General features: G+C 38.8%; 4 protein-coding genes across 4 annotated transcripts in view; 2 read left to right on the top strand and 2 right to left on the bottom strand.

Annotated features, from left to right (window-relative positions):
• The window catches only part of ACAT1 (acetyl-CoA acetyltransferase 1), a 976,528-nt gene that overhangs the window by 49,002 nt on the left and 910,236 nt on the right, over positions 1 to 17,290 (bottom strand). The window lies entirely within an intron of this gene.
• CWF19L2 (CWF19 like cell cycle control factor 2) overlaps positions 1 to 17,290 on the top strand; it is an 808,601-nt gene that overhangs the window by 48,134 nt on the left and 743,177 nt on the right. The gene's annotated exons all lie outside the window — the stretch shown is intronic.
• The window catches only part of POGLUT3 (protein O-glucosyltransferase 3), a 603,612-nt gene that overhangs the window by 377,623 nt on the left and 208,699 nt on the right, over positions 1 to 17,290 (top strand). The gene's annotated exons all lie outside the window — the stretch shown is intronic.
• The window catches only part of CUL5 (cullin 5), a 106,036-nt gene that overhangs the window by 6,480 nt on the left and 82,266 nt on the right, over positions 1 to 17,290 (bottom strand). The window contains 7 exon segments of the mRNA XM_050758692.1: positions 1,844 to 1,967; positions 2,885 to 3,003; positions 5,015 to 5,176; positions 5,682 to 5,857; positions 6,162 to 6,285; positions 11,366 to 11,497; positions 12,341 to 12,473. Coding sequence (XP_050614649.1) covers positions 1,844 to 1,967; positions 2,885 to 3,003; positions 5,015 to 5,176; positions 5,682 to 5,857; positions 6,162 to 6,285; positions 11,366 to 11,497; positions 12,341 to 12,473 — 970 coding nt within the window.

Here is a 17,290-nt window from a genome sequence, read left to right as displayed (position 1 = left end):
AGTCAAGCAAATCCCTCTCAACCTCAATATATCCAGATGCCACCTATGCAAATAACAATCAATGGGGATGAGTGGAGTAGGATCAGGAGGAAATCAAGTCTGAGCATTACCTAAAGACAGCTTAGATTATTGGATTGTACATAATTATGGGTCACATTAAGACAAAAGGACCTCAATTTCTCTGTACATCTTATAGTATCATTACATCTGCTTATACATTTCAACTCTTTTTTATTTTTTTTGATGGAGTCTTGCTCTGTCGCCTGGTTGGAGTGCAGCGGTGCGATCTCGGCTCACTGCAACCTCCGCCTCCCGGGTTCAGGAGATTCCACTCCCTCAGCCTCCTGGGCAGCTGGGACTACAGGCATACACCACCACGCCCGGCTAATTTTTTGTATTTTAGTAGAGACGGGGTTTCATCATGTTGGTCAGGATGGTCTCGATCTCCTGGCCTCGTGATCCGCCCGCCTCAGCCTCCCAAAGCATTGGGATTACAGGCGTGAGCCACTGCGCCTGGCCTATTTTTCTATTTTTTTGAGACAAGGTCTCACTCTGTCACCCAGGCTGGAGTGCAGTGGTGCAATCTCAGCTCACTGCAACCTCTGCCTTCCAGGCTCAAGCGATCCTCCTGCCTCAGCTCCCTGAGTAGCTGGGACCACAGGCACATGCCACCATGCCTGGCTATGTTCACACCATGCCTGGTTATGTTCACACAGGTATAATTTATCACAACTCACTGAAAATTATACTTTGAAAGATACATTTCATTGTGTCTAAATTACAACTAAAAATTGTAGCAACAAAAAAGAGCTCAACCTTTCTATTTATTCAACTCTCCTAAATTTCCCAGTAAAGGGCCACTCTCTTCATACAGCTCCTACACAGTAGTTTTTAAAAAATGTGTATGAATTTTTCTTATTTTCCTTTTATTTACTGCTACATAGAAATGCAAGTGGTTTTTATTCATCTTTTCTCTGCTACATCATCGTATTACATGATCTATAGGTAATAAGCATTTTTAATCTTTTCGTCTTGTTACATATTTTAAAAAGTACAGTAGGCTGGGCACAGTGGCTCACACCTGTAATCCTAGCACTTTGGGAGGCCAAGGCAGGCATATCGCTTGAGCCTAGGAGTTCAAGACCAGCCTGGGCAACATAGCGAAACCCTGTCTCCACTAAAAATACAAACTAGCTGAGTGTGGTGGCGTATGCCTGTGGTCCCAGCTAATCAGGAGGCAGAGGTGGGAAACTCCTTCGAGCCCAGGGAGTTGAGGCTGCAGTGGGTTGAGATGGTGCCACTGCACTCTAGCCTGGGCAACAGACTGAGACCCTGTCTCAAAAAACAAACAAACAAACAAACAAAAAAACAGAAAAAAAAAAGGACACTGGCCAAAAGTTTCAAACAGTATTAAATGAAAATAGTAAAAGTTGAAAGATTTGGTTTTAAAAGGACTATTTCTAAAGTTAAAACAATCATACATAGGTGTTACTTATTACATTCAGATCTTAATCCTAGTTTTAAACTATTTTTAAAAGAATAAATGAATATTAGAGAACGTTTTTGGTTCTAAGTTTCCCAATTTCACATTATAATGCAATATGAAACTGGAATTCATATTCCAACTGGAATGGAAATTTTTAATATATTTTAAAAAAACTGATTGAGAAAAGATCTCACTGTGTTGCCCAAGAGATCCTCCTGTCTCAGCCTCCCAAAGTGTTGGGATTACATGCGTGAGCCACCGCACTTGGCCCCTACATGCTTTTAAATTCAAAATTTAAAAAACAAAAAAAAACTAAGTTTTTTTTTAAACTTCAGACATTCTGTCAATATTACAAACCTGGGTTCTTAGTATTCGTAGTTGAACTATTCCTTCATTCTCTTCTTCTCTCATCCTTTCTGTAGTGAGCTGCAAACGTCCAATCAAGTTGATTTTGCCCCTTTTCTGAACCTTTGCATTTTTTCTACAAAAAGAATTGAATCAAATATTTTATGGAAAAAACACTTTAAAAATCCTATTATAGCAACAATGAGAAAAGATTTTAAAATATTCAAAAATATCAGAACTGTTTAAAGGAAAAATGACAAGCTACATATTGCTTTAAAACAAACTATTTTCCTTAAACATGATAACCTGTTAATAAAATGAGTGATTATGTTCTCTGTAAAAACAAGGTTAATATTTCATATTGCCATGAAAGTGACTAGCTATTGAAGACATATGGGTTATGATTCAGTGTTATTGCCTAACCGGGTCTTTTTTTTTTTTTTTTTTTGAGACGGAGTCTCGCTCTGTCGCCCAGGCTGGAGTGCAGTGGCCGGATCTCAGCTCACTGCAAGCTCCGCCTCCCGGGTTCACGCCATTCTCCTGCCTCAGCCTCCCGAGTAGCTGGGACTACAGGCGCCCACCACCTTGCCCGGCTAGATTTTTGTATTTTTTAGTAGAGACGGGGTTTCACCGTGTTAGCCAGGATGGTCTCGATCTCTTGACCTTGTGATCCACCCGTCTCGGCCTCCCAAAGTGCTGGGATTACAGGCTTGAGCCACCGCGCCCGGCCCTAACCGGGTCTTAACAAAAACAAACAAATAAACAAAAAGCTTTGTCTGAATAAAGTTGCTTTATAGCACAAAAGGATATCAACCTGAAAGACGAAATGCAACACAGTATAATGTCAGAGACCAAAAATGTATCAATGAAAAATATAGTAAAGTAGTAAACATCTGATTAATATTTTCCATAAACAACTAAATGACGTAAGTTTAGAGTGATGACAGTATATAGTTATGTTTTAAATATAATGTAAGGAAAGTAATTATTTTGCAAAAAACAAAGTGCTAAATTTCAAACAAGGTGTTATTTTAGATCAACTAACAAGCTTACATTAAACTGAACTCCTGGTTCACTGAGAAGAGGGTACCTTCTGTAAAGTCTTTGGGTGAGTTGACTTGAGGTTCATACAATAAAACTTGCCGTTTGAGTTTTGGGAAAGCTACTAAAGACTAGGAAGAATAAGGAGAAAACAATTAGCATCTATAAACAGTATGGAATACTAAGATCAATTCTCCCACATAATCAATATAGGCAAGAAAAAGATTACAAACACAAACTTAAAATGTTTGGTACTTCCATGAGTATAACATTTGAATGCATAATGAGGAAAGAGAGGAGGTGAAAAGAGTTGGTTATCAGAAAGCAATAAATGCTCTCTTTACAATAAGACAAGAAACTGGGATTGGTCACGCAGGACCATAGTAGACACCATCTGCCAGTTATATACCAGCTATTTCCTCCATAGGTAATAATTAATTTTGGAACTTCAGGCCAAGTGCAGTGGCTCACGCCTGTAATTCCAGCACTTTGGGAAGCTGAGGCAGGCAGATTACTTGAGCTCAGGAGTTTGAAACCAGCCTGGGCAACATGGCGAAACCCTGTCTCTACTGAAAATACAAAAATTAGCCAGGCATGGGGCATGCCCCTGTAGTCCCAGCTACTAGGGGGACTGAGGTGGGAGGATCGCTTGAACCTGGGAGGTGAAGGTTGTAGTGAGCTGAGATTGCGCCACTGAACTCCAACCTGGATGACAAAGCAAGCCTGTCTCAAAAAAAAAAAATTGGAACTTTAAGAAGTTTATGGAGTAGGAATAAAATGTAGTTGTGAGCAGGGGGATAATGAGTACAATCTACAAGTCCTCAAACAGACCAAAGTTTGCTTTTAGATTTTTGGTCATCATAAAACCTCTGAACACATTCTCAGTATAAAAATTAAGTATATATCTGAGGTACGGTGGCTCAGGCCTTTAATCCCAGCACTTTGGGATGCTGAGGCGGGCAAATTACCTGAGGTCAGGAGTTTGAGACTAGCCTGACCAACATGGTGAAACCCCATCTCTACTAAAAATATATAATTAGCTGGATGTAGGGGCACATCCCTGTAATTCCAGCTATTTGGGAGGCTGATACAGGAGAGTTGCTTAAACCTGGGAGGCGGAGGTTGCAGTGAGCTGACATTGTGCCATTGCACTCCAGCCTGAGTGACAAGAGCGAAACTGTCTCAAAAAGAAAAAAAAAACAAACCAAAAGTACATAGCTGGTCACGGTCCTCACAGGTAAAACTTAAATACCAACTCAATCTTTCTCTTTTTAAAAAAAAATTTTTTTGAGATGGGTCTCACCATGTTGCCCAGGCTGGAGTGCAGTGGCATGATTGTGGCTCACTGCATCCTCCTGGGCTCAAGCAATCCTCCCACTTCAGCCTTCCAAGTGGCTGGGGATACAGCCACCAAGCTGGCTAATTTTTGTTTGTTTGTTTTTAGAGATGGGATTGCACTATGTTGCCTAGCTAGTTGCAAACTCCTCAGTTCAAGCAATCCTCTCCTCCTACCTTGGCCTCCCAAAGTGCTGGGATCACAGCCATGAGCCACTGCTCCTGGCCTCTCCTTTTTTTTGAAGCACTTTTTTCTGCCTTGTTAACCCGCCTATTGGCAATTTATTTTTTTCATAAATATCTCACTAGTATGTGGGGATGTATATATATAATAATATACATAATTATATATACACATATATTTTATATATATATATATATATATATATTTTTTTTTTTTTTTTTTTTTTTTTTCCAGACGGAGTCTGACTCTGTCGCCTGGGCTAGAGTGTAGTGGCGCAATCTCGGCTCACTGCAACTTCCGCCTCCTGAATTCAAGCGATTCTCCTGCCTCAGCCTCCCAAGTAGCTGGGATTATAGGCGCGTGCCACCACACCCAGCTAATTTTTGTATTTTTAGTAGAGATGGGGTTTCACTAGTCTGGTCTTGAACTCCTGACCTCAAGTGATCTGCCCACCTCAGCCTCCCAAAGTGCTGGGATTACAGGCATGATCCACTGTGCCCGGCCTCTATTTTTCATAAGACCTTTTGAAACTGTTACGAATTTAATAATATATTACAAGCCAATCATATATTTCCTGCTACTTGAGAGGATACAATCTTAAAAACAAAAAAACATAAACCAACCCATAAAGTCCTTCTAAGTTCAGCATCAGGGAGTTCAGTTGCAAGTTTAAGATTTTCAAAGCTGATTTTCTCTCTGGGTCTTTGGTTCCATGCAAACAACACAGCGAGCTGAAACGTGGTTACCTCCAAATCATACTGACCAACTTCATTCTTAAATGTTATCTACAATAGATAAAATAGATTTTTAATAAATAAGAATCTATGACATGAATTTATATATGAAAAAGGCTGCTGTCTTCCAATATCCACTCTTGCTTTCACAGTAATAAACATTTTAGAAGACGTTAATGACTGCCCAGAATACATGCTTATCTCCCAGCTTTCCATGTAACAAAGTGTGGCCACGAGACTGAGTACTGGCCAATGTGATGCAAATGGAAATGACAGAGGAAACTTCTAGAAGTTGTCCCTAATGAAAGGTATAAGCTACCCTCACCTTTTGCTTTTTGTTGCCAGGAAGACTGAGATAGCTGGGATCATGCTGAATCCTGAGGACAAGGGCAGAAGCCTATGTCCCTAACAACTTCATGAAAAAATTTCACTATTTCTGCTCAAACTTTTACACATGAGAGAGGCGAAATCTATTTAGTTTAAGCAATTCTTCTGTGGAGTCCTGCTAATTTCATCCAAACTGAAAGCTGAAGTAACACACACACTATCTACTTACAATTCCATTTGACATGAGATGATGCCAATGTAATTTTCTACCACTATGATTTTTTTTGTAGAATTCTTCTACTTCTGGTATCAGGTCCTCCAGTTCAGTAGGAAGTGAGACAAAGACTTTCTCAGAACTTCTTGACCAGGCACCAGCATTCAGAATTTTTATATTAACTGAATCAGCTATAGAGAACAATATCAGGAATATAAAGTAAATTATCTTAACAATGGATAAAATTCAAAATAAATACAGGGTAACTTAGGGTGAAAAATCAGTAAGACTATAAAGATTTTGTTAAAAGTGTCCTTTTGTTTTGAAATAAAGATCTGTAAATCTAACACACTGCTTTGATAGCTGTCTCCAAGGAAATGGACTTCATAACATCTTTCGATCTATTACTGCTGAGGTTTATTTTTAATTTACTGGAAAACAAAGATATTCTTTTTTCTAAGTTTAAAAAATATATATGTAATTATAAAATAATACCTGGTAATGCCAATTTATTATTTTTGTGCATTTCCTTAAAAGCTTGGTTCAAATCTTCAGATACTTTTATGTCCTGAAACATTCTAGCAAGCTTGTTTACATAATCCGCTGGCATACCAACTTCCTATAAAAATCAAAGACGGAAGAGGTAATAAATACATAATCTGATATACCACTGGGAAAAATTTTAATGAAAAAACTAAGTCTTAGATGTTTGAATACAAAATTTTTCTCTCTTATTTATTAGAATTTTATTGTCTAATACCTATGAAATTTGCTCTTAGAAACAAAATACGGTATTACAAGGGGTCCCTGCTTTGTGCAATTTTAGTATGTATGAATTTCAGTTACCACAGTGCAGTTACATAATACCAATTCTCCAAGAACAAAGCTCAACTTTCAGTTGACACCATATAATAAATGTGTAACTGCATAAAGTAAAAACTTTATTTCTAGTTCTTCGATCCACAAATCATGACAAAAATAACAGTGACTAATCATAATACGTCTTTCAAAATCAATTAGTTGGCATGGTGTGTAATCCTAGCACTTTGGGAGGCTGAGGCAGGAGGATCACTTGAAGCCAGGATTTTAAGACCAGCCTGGGCAACACAGTGAGACCCCATCACTACAAAAAATTTTTAAAAGTTAGCGGGATATGGTAGCATACTGCCAATAGTCCCAGCTACTCAGAAAGCTGAGGTGGGTGGACTGCTTGAGCCCAGGAGTTTGAGCTCTGATTGTGTTACTGCACTCCAGCCTGGCCAACAGAAGAAGATCCTGTTTGTTAAAAAAAATAAAATAAATACATTAAAAAAAATGTAAACACAATTTATCAGTCATTTGTTTATTCAGTTAAACCACATTCAGTTAAACCACAGAGAGCAAAGTGTGCAGTTTTATTGTATCCTTGGCTTCCAGTAATAAACCCACATGACAACTTACAAAAAAGAATAATCAAACAAGAAAATTGGCACACAAAGATGACAAAAGTAAACTGAGGAAATGAAAAGTGATAATGCTGGAAATGGAAGTAAAATAGAACAAAAATGGAGTTACAGAAGAAAGCTGACTGTGGTTGTCAGGCTGATAATGCCAGTGTTGAGGAACTTAGTGAAGGCAAATTATCAACATAAAAGATAAAAGTGGTGAGTGACAAAAAAGATAAGATACCCTAGAGGAAGTGATCCTGGCAAAAATGCTATAAAGGAATTTGCAGTATTTCATGCCACTGAAAGCCCAAAAGATAAAATGCTAGATGATCTAAATTACAGGGGGTATGACAACTCCCCAAGGCAAAGAAAAGATGCTTACTCTGTCAAGTTACACAAGAAGGCAACAGCTATTCAAACTACTCTTTTTTTCTTTTTTTTTTGAGGCAGAGTCTTGCTCTGTCGCCCAGGCTGGAGTACAGTGGCGCGATCTTGGCTCACTGTTTAAGTTCCGCCTCCTGGGTTCACGCCATTCTCCTGCCTCAGTCTCCTGAGTAGCTGGGACTACAGGCGCCCGCCACTACGCTGGGCTAATTTTTTAATATTTTTAGTAGAGACGGGGTTTCACTGGGTTAGGCAGGATGGTCTCGATCTCCTGATCTCGTGATCCACCCGCCTTGGCCTCCCAAAGTGCTGGGATTACAGGCATGAGCCACCACGCCCGGTCTCAGACTACTCTTTATTTAACAGCTTTACTGAGTCAGATAATTTACCATAAAATTTACCCTTTTAAAGTATACAATTTGGTCGGGTTCACGCCTGTAATCCCAGCACTCTGGGAGGCCGAGGTGGGTGGATCACTTGAGGTCAGGAGGTTGAGACCAGTCTGGCCAACACGCTGAAACCCATCTTTACTAAAAATAGAAAAATTAGCCGGGCTTGGTGGCACACGCCTGTAATCCCAGCTACTCAGGAAGCTGAGGTAGGAAAATTGCTTGAACCCGGGTGGCCAAAGTTGCAGTGAGCCGATATCGCACCATTGCACTCCAGCCTGGGCAACAAAGTGAGACTCTGTCTCAAAAAAAATAAAAATAAAAATAAGATAAAGTACACGATTTAATAAAGTTTAGCATATTCCCAGAGGTGTGCAACTATCACCACTATCTAATTTTAGAACATTTCCATCACCCGAAAAAGAAACCCCATACTATTTACAGTCACTCCTCATTTCCCCTCCTGGCCCCAACTCCTGCAAGTCACTAATTTACTGTCCGTGTCTGTGGATTTGCCTATTCTGGACACTTCATATTACTGGAATCATATGATATGGTCTTTGGGATTGGCTTCTTTCGCTTAGCATTATGTTTTCAAAGTTCATCTAATATTGTAGCATGTATTGGTACTTCATTCCTTTTTATCACAAAAAATACTCTATTCTATGGACAAATCACATTTTATTCATTAGCTCACTGACATTTTGGGATGTTTCCACTTTCTGACTATTATTAGTAATCTTGCCATGAACATTTGTTTACAAGTTTTCACATGAAACACATGTTTTCATTTCTCTTCAAATGAATTACCTAAGAGCGAAATTGCTGGGTCAACTCTGTTTAACATTTTAAGGAACTGCCCAACAGTTTTCCAAAGTGGCTGCACCATCTTATATCCCCACTAGCAACTTATGAAGGTTCCAATTTCTCCTCTTCCTTACTAACATTTGTTATTGTCTGTCTTTATTTTAGCTACCCCAGTGGGAATAAAGTAGTACCTCTTTGTGTTTTTTTGTTTGTTTGTTTTTGAGAAAGGGTTTCACTCTGTTGCCCAGGCTGCAGTGCAGTGGCACGATCTCAGCTCATTATAACTTTGAACTTCTGGGCTCAAGCGATCATCCCATCTCAGCCTCCCGAGTAGCTAGAACTACAGGCACACATCACCATGCCTAGCTAATTTCTGTAGAGATTCGGTATTGTTATGTTGCCCAGGGTGGTTTCTAACTCCTGGCTTCATGCGATCCTCCCACCCCAGCCTTCCAAAGTATTTGGGATAAGCGGGAGCCACCAAGTCCAGCCTCTCCTTGCATTTCACTAATGACTAATGATGTTGAGTATCTTTGCATGCACTTATTGGCCATTTGTGTATCTTCTGTGAAGAGATGTCAATTCCAAACCTTTGCCTGCTTTTAATTATTTGTCTTGTGTGTGTGTGTGAGGGAGACAGGACCTGACCCTGTTGCTCAGGCAGGAGTACAGTGGTATGATCTCTGTTCACTGTAACCTCACCTCACAGGCTCAGGCGATCCTCCCACCTCAGCCTCCCAAGCACCTGGGACTAAGGTGCATGTCACCATGCCCAGCTAATTTTTGTATTTTTTGTAGAGATGGGGTTTCACCACGTTGCTCAGGCTCGTCTCCAACTCCAAGCACAAGCCATCTGCCCCCCCACCGCAGCCTCCCAAAGTGCTGGGATTACAGGTGTGAGCCACCATGGCTGGCCTTATTTGTTATTTTACTGTTGGGTCTTCGTATTTTTTTTTTTTAACAAAGAAATAACGTAGGCCAGGCGTGGTGGCTCATGTCTATAATCTCAGTACTTTGGGAGGCTGAGGCAGGAGGATCACCTGAGCCCAGGAGTTCAAGACCAGCCTGGCCAAAACGCAAAACCCCGTCTCTACTAAAAATACAAAAATTAGCCAGGTGTCATGGTGCAAGCCTGTAGTCCCAGCTACTTAGGAGGCTGAGACAGGAGAATTGCTTGAATCTGGGAGATGGAGGTTTCAGTGAGTCAAGATCGCACCACTGCAATCCAGCCTGGGCAACACAGCAAGACTCTGTCTCCAAATAAAAAAAAAAAAGAAAGAAAGAAAAAAGTAATTTAACTCTAAAGGTTTCTCGTAGTAAATACGTATTAGTTTTGCTATTTTTCCCTTTTTCCTATATATTTATAAGTGACAGTAAGAGTTTTGAGTCTTTTGACAGTTGTTTTTAAAAGTCACAGAATAATCATTCATTTTCCTACTAAGCAGTTTCAGTTAGCACAGTCATTTTTACTATCCTACAGTGCCATGCAAAGGGCTATCTATAAGTTAAAATATCTGTAGGTCTCTCTTGTGTGTGCTCGCTTGCACTCTCTCTCTCTCTCCATATATGTATATATGGAGAGAGATACATACACAGAAATGAAAGACATTTACTTTAATAATTAAAACAAAAAAACTCAAAAATTTTTATATTGGAATTTAGTTATAATCAGCATTGATTCCCTAAATAGGCCATCATTTAAAGGTTCTTTTTGCTATACAGATTTGTTATTATTTATAAACATCTCTAAAGTTAAGCATTCATTCCTGAAAATACCTTAAAGATATAATAGTCTACTTATTTATTTATTTATTTATTTATTTATTGAGATGGAGTCTCGCTCTGTCACCCAGGCTGGGGTGCAGTGGCACAATCTCGGCTCACTGAAAGCTCCGCCCCCTGGGTTCACACCATTGTCCTGCCTCAGCCTCCCAAGTAGCTGGGACTACAGGCACCCGCCACCACGCCTGGTTAATTTTTTTGTATTTTTAGTAGAGATGGGGTTTCACCATGTTAGCCAGGATCGTCTCGATCTCCTGACCTCATGATCCGCCCGTCTCGGCCTCCCAAAGTGCTGGGATTACAGGCGTGAGCCACCACGCCTGGTCCCTGTAGTCTATTTATTAATAAGGTCAGTTTAAACAAGAGTTGAGGTACAAATGAGAGTGAAACAGTAGAAACAACTCAAGAACAAAGACACTTTTACTAAAAGTATTAAGAACATTTATTATATATCACTTTATTTTACATAATTGATGCTATATTCTTTTTTTTTTGAAATGCAGTCTTGCTCTGTCACCCAAGCTGGAGTGCAATGGCGTGATCTCGGCTCACTGCAACCTCCATCTCCTGGGTTCCAGCGATTCTCCTGCCTCAGTCTCCCAAGCAGCTGGAATTACAGGAGTGCACCAGCACATCCAGCTAATTTTTGCATTTTTAGTAGAGACAGGGTTTTGCCATGTTGGCCAGGCTGGTCTTGAACTCTTGACTTCAGGTGATCCACCTGCCTCGGCCTCCCAAAGTACTGGGATTACAGGTACGAGCCACTGTGTCTGGCCTAATTGATGCTATATTCTTATAAAATGTTTCCTACTTCTTTTACATTAACAATATCTCCGAAATGTATTACTTAAGCACATATATAAATGATGCAATATATTAGAAAACCAAATATTTTTTAAAATTTACTTACTCTTAGCCACTCTACCATGTTTTCTTCAATTTCACTATCGGCAGAGATGTCTAATATAAGACGTCGTGTCAAATGAGCTTTATGATACCTCATAAAAACATCTTTGTTCTGTACATACTTAAGTACCAAGAGCTGTATGAAAAACAAAGTTACTTTCAGTTCTTATATACTCTTAGTCATCTCTCGAATTTAGACCTTCCTATATCCACCAATTGTCACAAGTCAGAAATTTTTATAAGCATATAGATAGAGGCCTACTAAATTATCCATCTCTGAGAAACACCCAGTCTTGATATACTACTTTAAAAGTTAGCAAAATTGAGACTATAACCAAATAAAATTGTAGTTGCTCTAAATATCAGTTTTTTAGATTTTATAGAAAATGCAACGATATACTTTACATGAAAAAAATCAATGTTTTTTTCTCCCCCCGCAAGTGTCTCTTCTACTTATCTTTTCCACATTTTTTTCTGACACTAATTATCTCTCTGGGCCTTTCTGTCTACACTTGCCCAATATCTTATTTTTTTTTCTTGTTTGTATTCCTGGGCTTATATCATTACACTAACAACTGGGTGACAAAGATGAAAGCAGCTACTTAACCTCCTCTCGCTCATCCCTTGCTATCTATCTTGGACTCTCACCAAAAGGAAGGAGTGAAAAATTCCCAATCTCTCAACTATCATTCCAAATTTGTTGGAAAGATATGTCTTGTATTAGTAGCCAGAACTTAATTTCTAAAAATAATCAAGAAAGGAGAGGAATTAAATGGTATTCCCTTCAAGAAGCTGTAGAATAAACATTTTCGGAAAGAAAAATAACCCCCCTTAGAGGTCTTGCACTGTAAAACTTCATAACACTAGTTCTTTACACTTAATACATTTTTAAATTGATACTATCACAGGAAGTCCTGTAAGCAAAACACAAATTCAAAGTAAGGTAGTTTTAAAAGTTGAAATACAAAACATTATGTACCACTTCTTTAAGCTTTGCTTCAATCTCTTCGGAGGTTAGTTTTTTGCTTAATGGTGTTTTTCTTAGCAACATGTCACAGTAATTGGCAAGCAGCTCAGGGCATTTTGATTCAGGCTGAGTTTTTAATCCCACCCTAAAAAACAAATTAAAAGCAGTTGATGGAAAAATGACTGATGTTTGCAATTATTTTTTTCTAAAGCCAATTATTGACATGCGAATTTCTTATGTTAAATAATCTAGTGACCAGGTTTGGAACTAGGATGAGCAAGCATCCTAGGGTGCCTAATTTAGGGAGGCACTCACTGTTAGGTACCCCTAAGTGCTGATGCTGCACTTGCAGAACCCTGAGAGTAAGAATCTCCTTCAATTTTGCACTCTAGGTGCCTTCTTGCCTCACCCTAGTGCTGACCTTGGCAATGATAATTAAAATATTTTGTTCAGAAATCTGTTAAAATACTTTTGAAAAACTGTTAAGTTCTTGGAAACTTATGTTAACATTTAAAACTTTTATGATTAATATATTAAAACGGTTATTTCACTCTTTAAAATGTATCCAATATAACCTACATTCCATAATGATGATATATATACCATCATGCATTTAAAAAAAACTATACATGAATTCTTCCTAAGCAGTAAAGAATTTGTATCTCGATTTCATTTTCCTGATACAAATTTTTCTTTAGTTTGAGATGGAGTTTTGGTCTTGTCCCCCAGGCTGGAGTGTAATGGTGCCATCCTGGCTCACTGCAAACTCCGCCTCTCGGGTTCAAGCCATTCTCCTGCCTCAGCCTCCTGAGCAGCCAGGATTACAGGTGCCCACCACCATGCCCGGCTAATTTTTGCATTTTTAGCAGAGATGGGGTTTCGCCATGTTGGCCAGGCTGGTCTCAAACTTCCGACCTCAGGTGATCCACGTGCCTCGGCCTCCCAAAAAAGTGCTAGGATTATATGCATAAGCCACCGCACCTAGCTCCTGATAACAATGTAAACACAGCATACTGTTGTTTTTTAAAAAAAAACTGAGACAGAAACACACACAAATTAAAAAATTTTAAAAATTGAGACAAGGTCTCACCATCTATATTGTCCAGGCTGGACTCCTCCTGAGTAGCTGGGACTATAGGTGCATGCCAGTGCACCCAGCAGTATATTGTATTTTTATGCTTGAAAGTCTTACATTTATTTTTTATCCTACTTCTCTAAAAATATACGTAAATAAATTTAAATTCGGGATTTTGAAATTTCTTGTGCTTATAAAATGCAAGTATTGTTTTCCAAGGATTGAGCTATCCAAATGTTAAGTATACAAATAATCCAAACAATTATATTGTGCATACACATACATAAAATATATGTATGTGTAGAATTTTACTGAATGTATCAACTCGTAGTGGAGTGGATGAAACTTTTTTCCTCCCAATTATAAATCCAGGAATCAGCATAGATTAATTTCTTTTATTTGTATAAATTTATGTCTTTGCCCTGAGAAATCTTATTCACATAAGTAGACGAGACTAGAATAAGTTTGTCTTCTTATATCAATTATTTGAGCACCTCCTGAGCCATATGCAAAACAAAAAATATCCATACTGATCTAATATTAAAAATTATTTTTAATGATGCATATTTAAAGAACAGCTAACATCTATCAGTGAGGTGACGAATGAAGAAAATACAATCCATCCATCTCTCCTTGCAATGCCTGGCTCAGGTGTAAACTACTGTAACAATCGAAGTGATCTACCTCCCTCCTTCATTCAACCTATTGAGAGGTCAGCTATCAGTTTTTATTTTTGTTTTGACATGGACATCTAGATACGTTGCTCAGGCTGGTCTTGAACTCCTGGGCTCGAGCAATCTTCACTCCTCAGCCTCCCAACTAGCTGGGATTACAAGCTAACTATTAGTTTTATATTGTTTCTTTGAAGACAGGGTGTTATTTTTCCCCCTGTGACTGTTTTAAAAGTTTTATTATTGTTTTCAGTTTTAAGCTGTTTTACTATGATGTACCTAGGAATGGTTTAATTTGTATTTATCCCACTTGGGATTCACAGACACCCTTAAATCTTTAATCAATTTTGGAAAATTTTAGTCAATACCATTTCAAATATTGGTTAATATCCTCTTTCCTATGATCGATGACTCCAATTATATATGGTTTTAGACTCTTTCCTCAGATAACAATTTCCATCTAATTGTCCATTAATACGTATTATTTCTTCATTGCTATTATCTAAGCTTTTTTTTTTTTTTTTTTTTTTTTTGAGACGGAGTCTCGCTCTGTAGCCCGGGCTGGAGTGCAGTGGCCGGATCTCAGCTCACTGCAAGCTCCGCCTCCCAGGTTTACGCCATTCTCCTGCCTCAGCCTCCCGAGTAGCTGGGACTACAGGCGCCCACCACCTCGCCCGGCTAGTTTTTTTGTATTTTTTAGTAGAGACGGGGTTTCACGGTGTTCGCCAGGATGGTCTCGATCTCCTGACCTCGTGATCCACCCGTCTCGGCCTCCCAAAGTGCTGGGATTACAGGCTTGAGCCACCGTGCCCGGCTATTATCTAAGCTTATTAATAATTACTGATACATAATTTGCAAATCATACAAATCACTCACTTAAAATGTACAATTCAGTGCTTTTAAAGTATATTCAGAAGGTTGTGTAATTATCACAATAATATTTTAGAACATTTTCATTACCCCAAAAAGAAACCCCATACCTGCTAGCAGTCAAATCCCATTCTCTAGCTATCCTACTCTTGCCTCCCAGGCCTGGGCAACAACTAGTCTACTCTATGGATGTGCTGATTCTGGATATCTCAGATAAATGTTTTCATACAATAAGTGGTATTTTGTGACCCGCTTCTTTTACTTAGCATCAAGTTTTCAAGATTCATCCATGTGTCACAGCATGTACCAGTAGTTCATCCCCTTTTTTTTTTAACATGTATCTTTTATTGAGAGTAAAAAAGATTTATTATTTTCAAGTGTAAAATTCAGTGGCATTAAGTACATTTCACAATGCTGTACAAACATCACTGATATCTATTTTCAGAGCTTCTTCATTATCCCAAACAGAAGTCTTGTACACATGGAACAGTAACTTCCCATCCCCTGGTAACTTTTATTCTACTTTTTGTCTCAATGGATTTGTCTGTTCTTGATACCTCATACAACTGTATTTGTGCAAAATTTGTCCTTATGTGTCTGGCTTATTTGAATCACCATAATGTTTTCAAGGTTCATCTACCTTGTGGCATATAGCAGAATAATAATTCATTTCTTATGACTGAATAATATTCCACTGTATGGATATAGCACATTTTGCTTATCTATGCAACTAATGGACATTTGGGTTGTTTACACTTTTTGGCTATTAAGAGTAATACCACTCTACTATGAACATGTATGAGCATGTTTCTGAATGAAAGTATGTTTTCATTTCTCTTTGGTATACACCTCAGAGTAGAACAGTTGGGCCATACAGCAACTGTGTTGAACTTCTTTTCTTTGTTTTCAAAGAATAGTCAAGTGAAGCAGTGGGAGTGGAGAAGGAACAACTAAATCTGTAACTGGTTGTGATCAATTAGTTGTAAACACCACTGCACTTGGACCAGCCTATGTTGAACTTCTTGAGGAACTACCAAACTCTTTTCACAGCAGCTGTGCCACCAACAGTATGATTCCAATTTTTCCATATCCTAACAACACTTGTTATATCTGTCTTTTTTATTTTAGTCATCCTACTGGGGACGAAGTGGTAGCTCATTGTAGTTAAGCTATTAATCTTTTTTAAAATTTATTATTTTTTATTACACTTTAAGTTCTAGGGTACATGTGCACAACGTGCAGGTTTGTTACATATGTATACATGTGCCATGTTGGTGTGCTGCACCCATTAACTCGTCATTTACATTAAGTATATCTCCTAATGCTATCCCTTCCCCTCCTCCCTCCCCACAACACGCCCCGGTGTGTGATGTTTCCCTTCCTGTGTCCAAGTATTCTCATTGTTCAATTCCCTAATTAAAGTCCTTATGTGCTAACTCCAACATCAGGATCACCTGAGAATCTGCTTCTAAAATGATTATTTTAGTTAAGTCATTAATTTCTCTGTCTTCATAGGACTAGTAATGCTGTATCGAATACTGGACACTGTATATAAAAGAATCACACAGGCACAAAATGATGTTATCTGGCATTAAGAATGGGTTCACCCTTTGTTCTGCTATGAAGGGGAATCAGTCCCTCTCCAGGGTTAGCCACTGAATCGAAGATATGTCCCTCCTGGACTTTCAGTTCAGTGTCCAATGGGTTTTGTTACTCCAGTCCTGTGTGACCCCCAAAACATCTACTGCCCCCCAGCTGTATTGCTTAGCCTAGGCCAAAACTGCATTCTCAGCTGCAGCTTCTCCTTAGGGAAACACAGTTACAAATCCTCAAGTAACCTCTGAAAGGTTTATCTGGCATTTCTGTACATTTCAATCCTTTGCCATAGCTGTTTCTATAGCTCTTAAATAACATAAAATTACTATTTTCTATATTTACCTGATTTTCTAGCTGTTCTCAACAGCAGCATTGGTCTACCACAAATTACTACACTCCTCCTCAGAAGCAAGTCTTCCAAATAACTTGGATGCTACCACCAGTTTATTCTTCTAAAACGGGTGTCCAATCTTTTGGCCTCCCTGGGCCACACTGGAAGAAGGACTGTCTTGGGTCCTACGTAAAATACACTAACACTAATGACAGATGATGAGCTAAAGAAAAAAAAAATTGCCAAAAAATCTCATAATGTTTCATGGAAGTTTACGAATGTGTGTGTTGGGCCACATTCAAAGCCGTCCTGGGGAGCATAAGACCTGCGGGGTTGGACAAACTTGTTCTAGAACATCACCTCCTCCACACCTCCAACAGCCACAACACCAATAGGTGCTGCCTGGATCAGCTAATGAT

Source organism: Macaca thibetana, chromosome 14 (genome assembly GCF_024542745.1).
Source record: "Macaca thibetana thibetana isolate TM-01 chromosome 14, ASM2454274v1, whole genome shotgun sequence".
NCBI classification, from domain to species: Eukaryota; Metazoa; Chordata; class Mammalia; order Primates; family Cercopithecidae; genus Macaca; species Macaca thibetana.
This window is presented reverse-complemented; position numbering and strand designations above follow the sequence as displayed.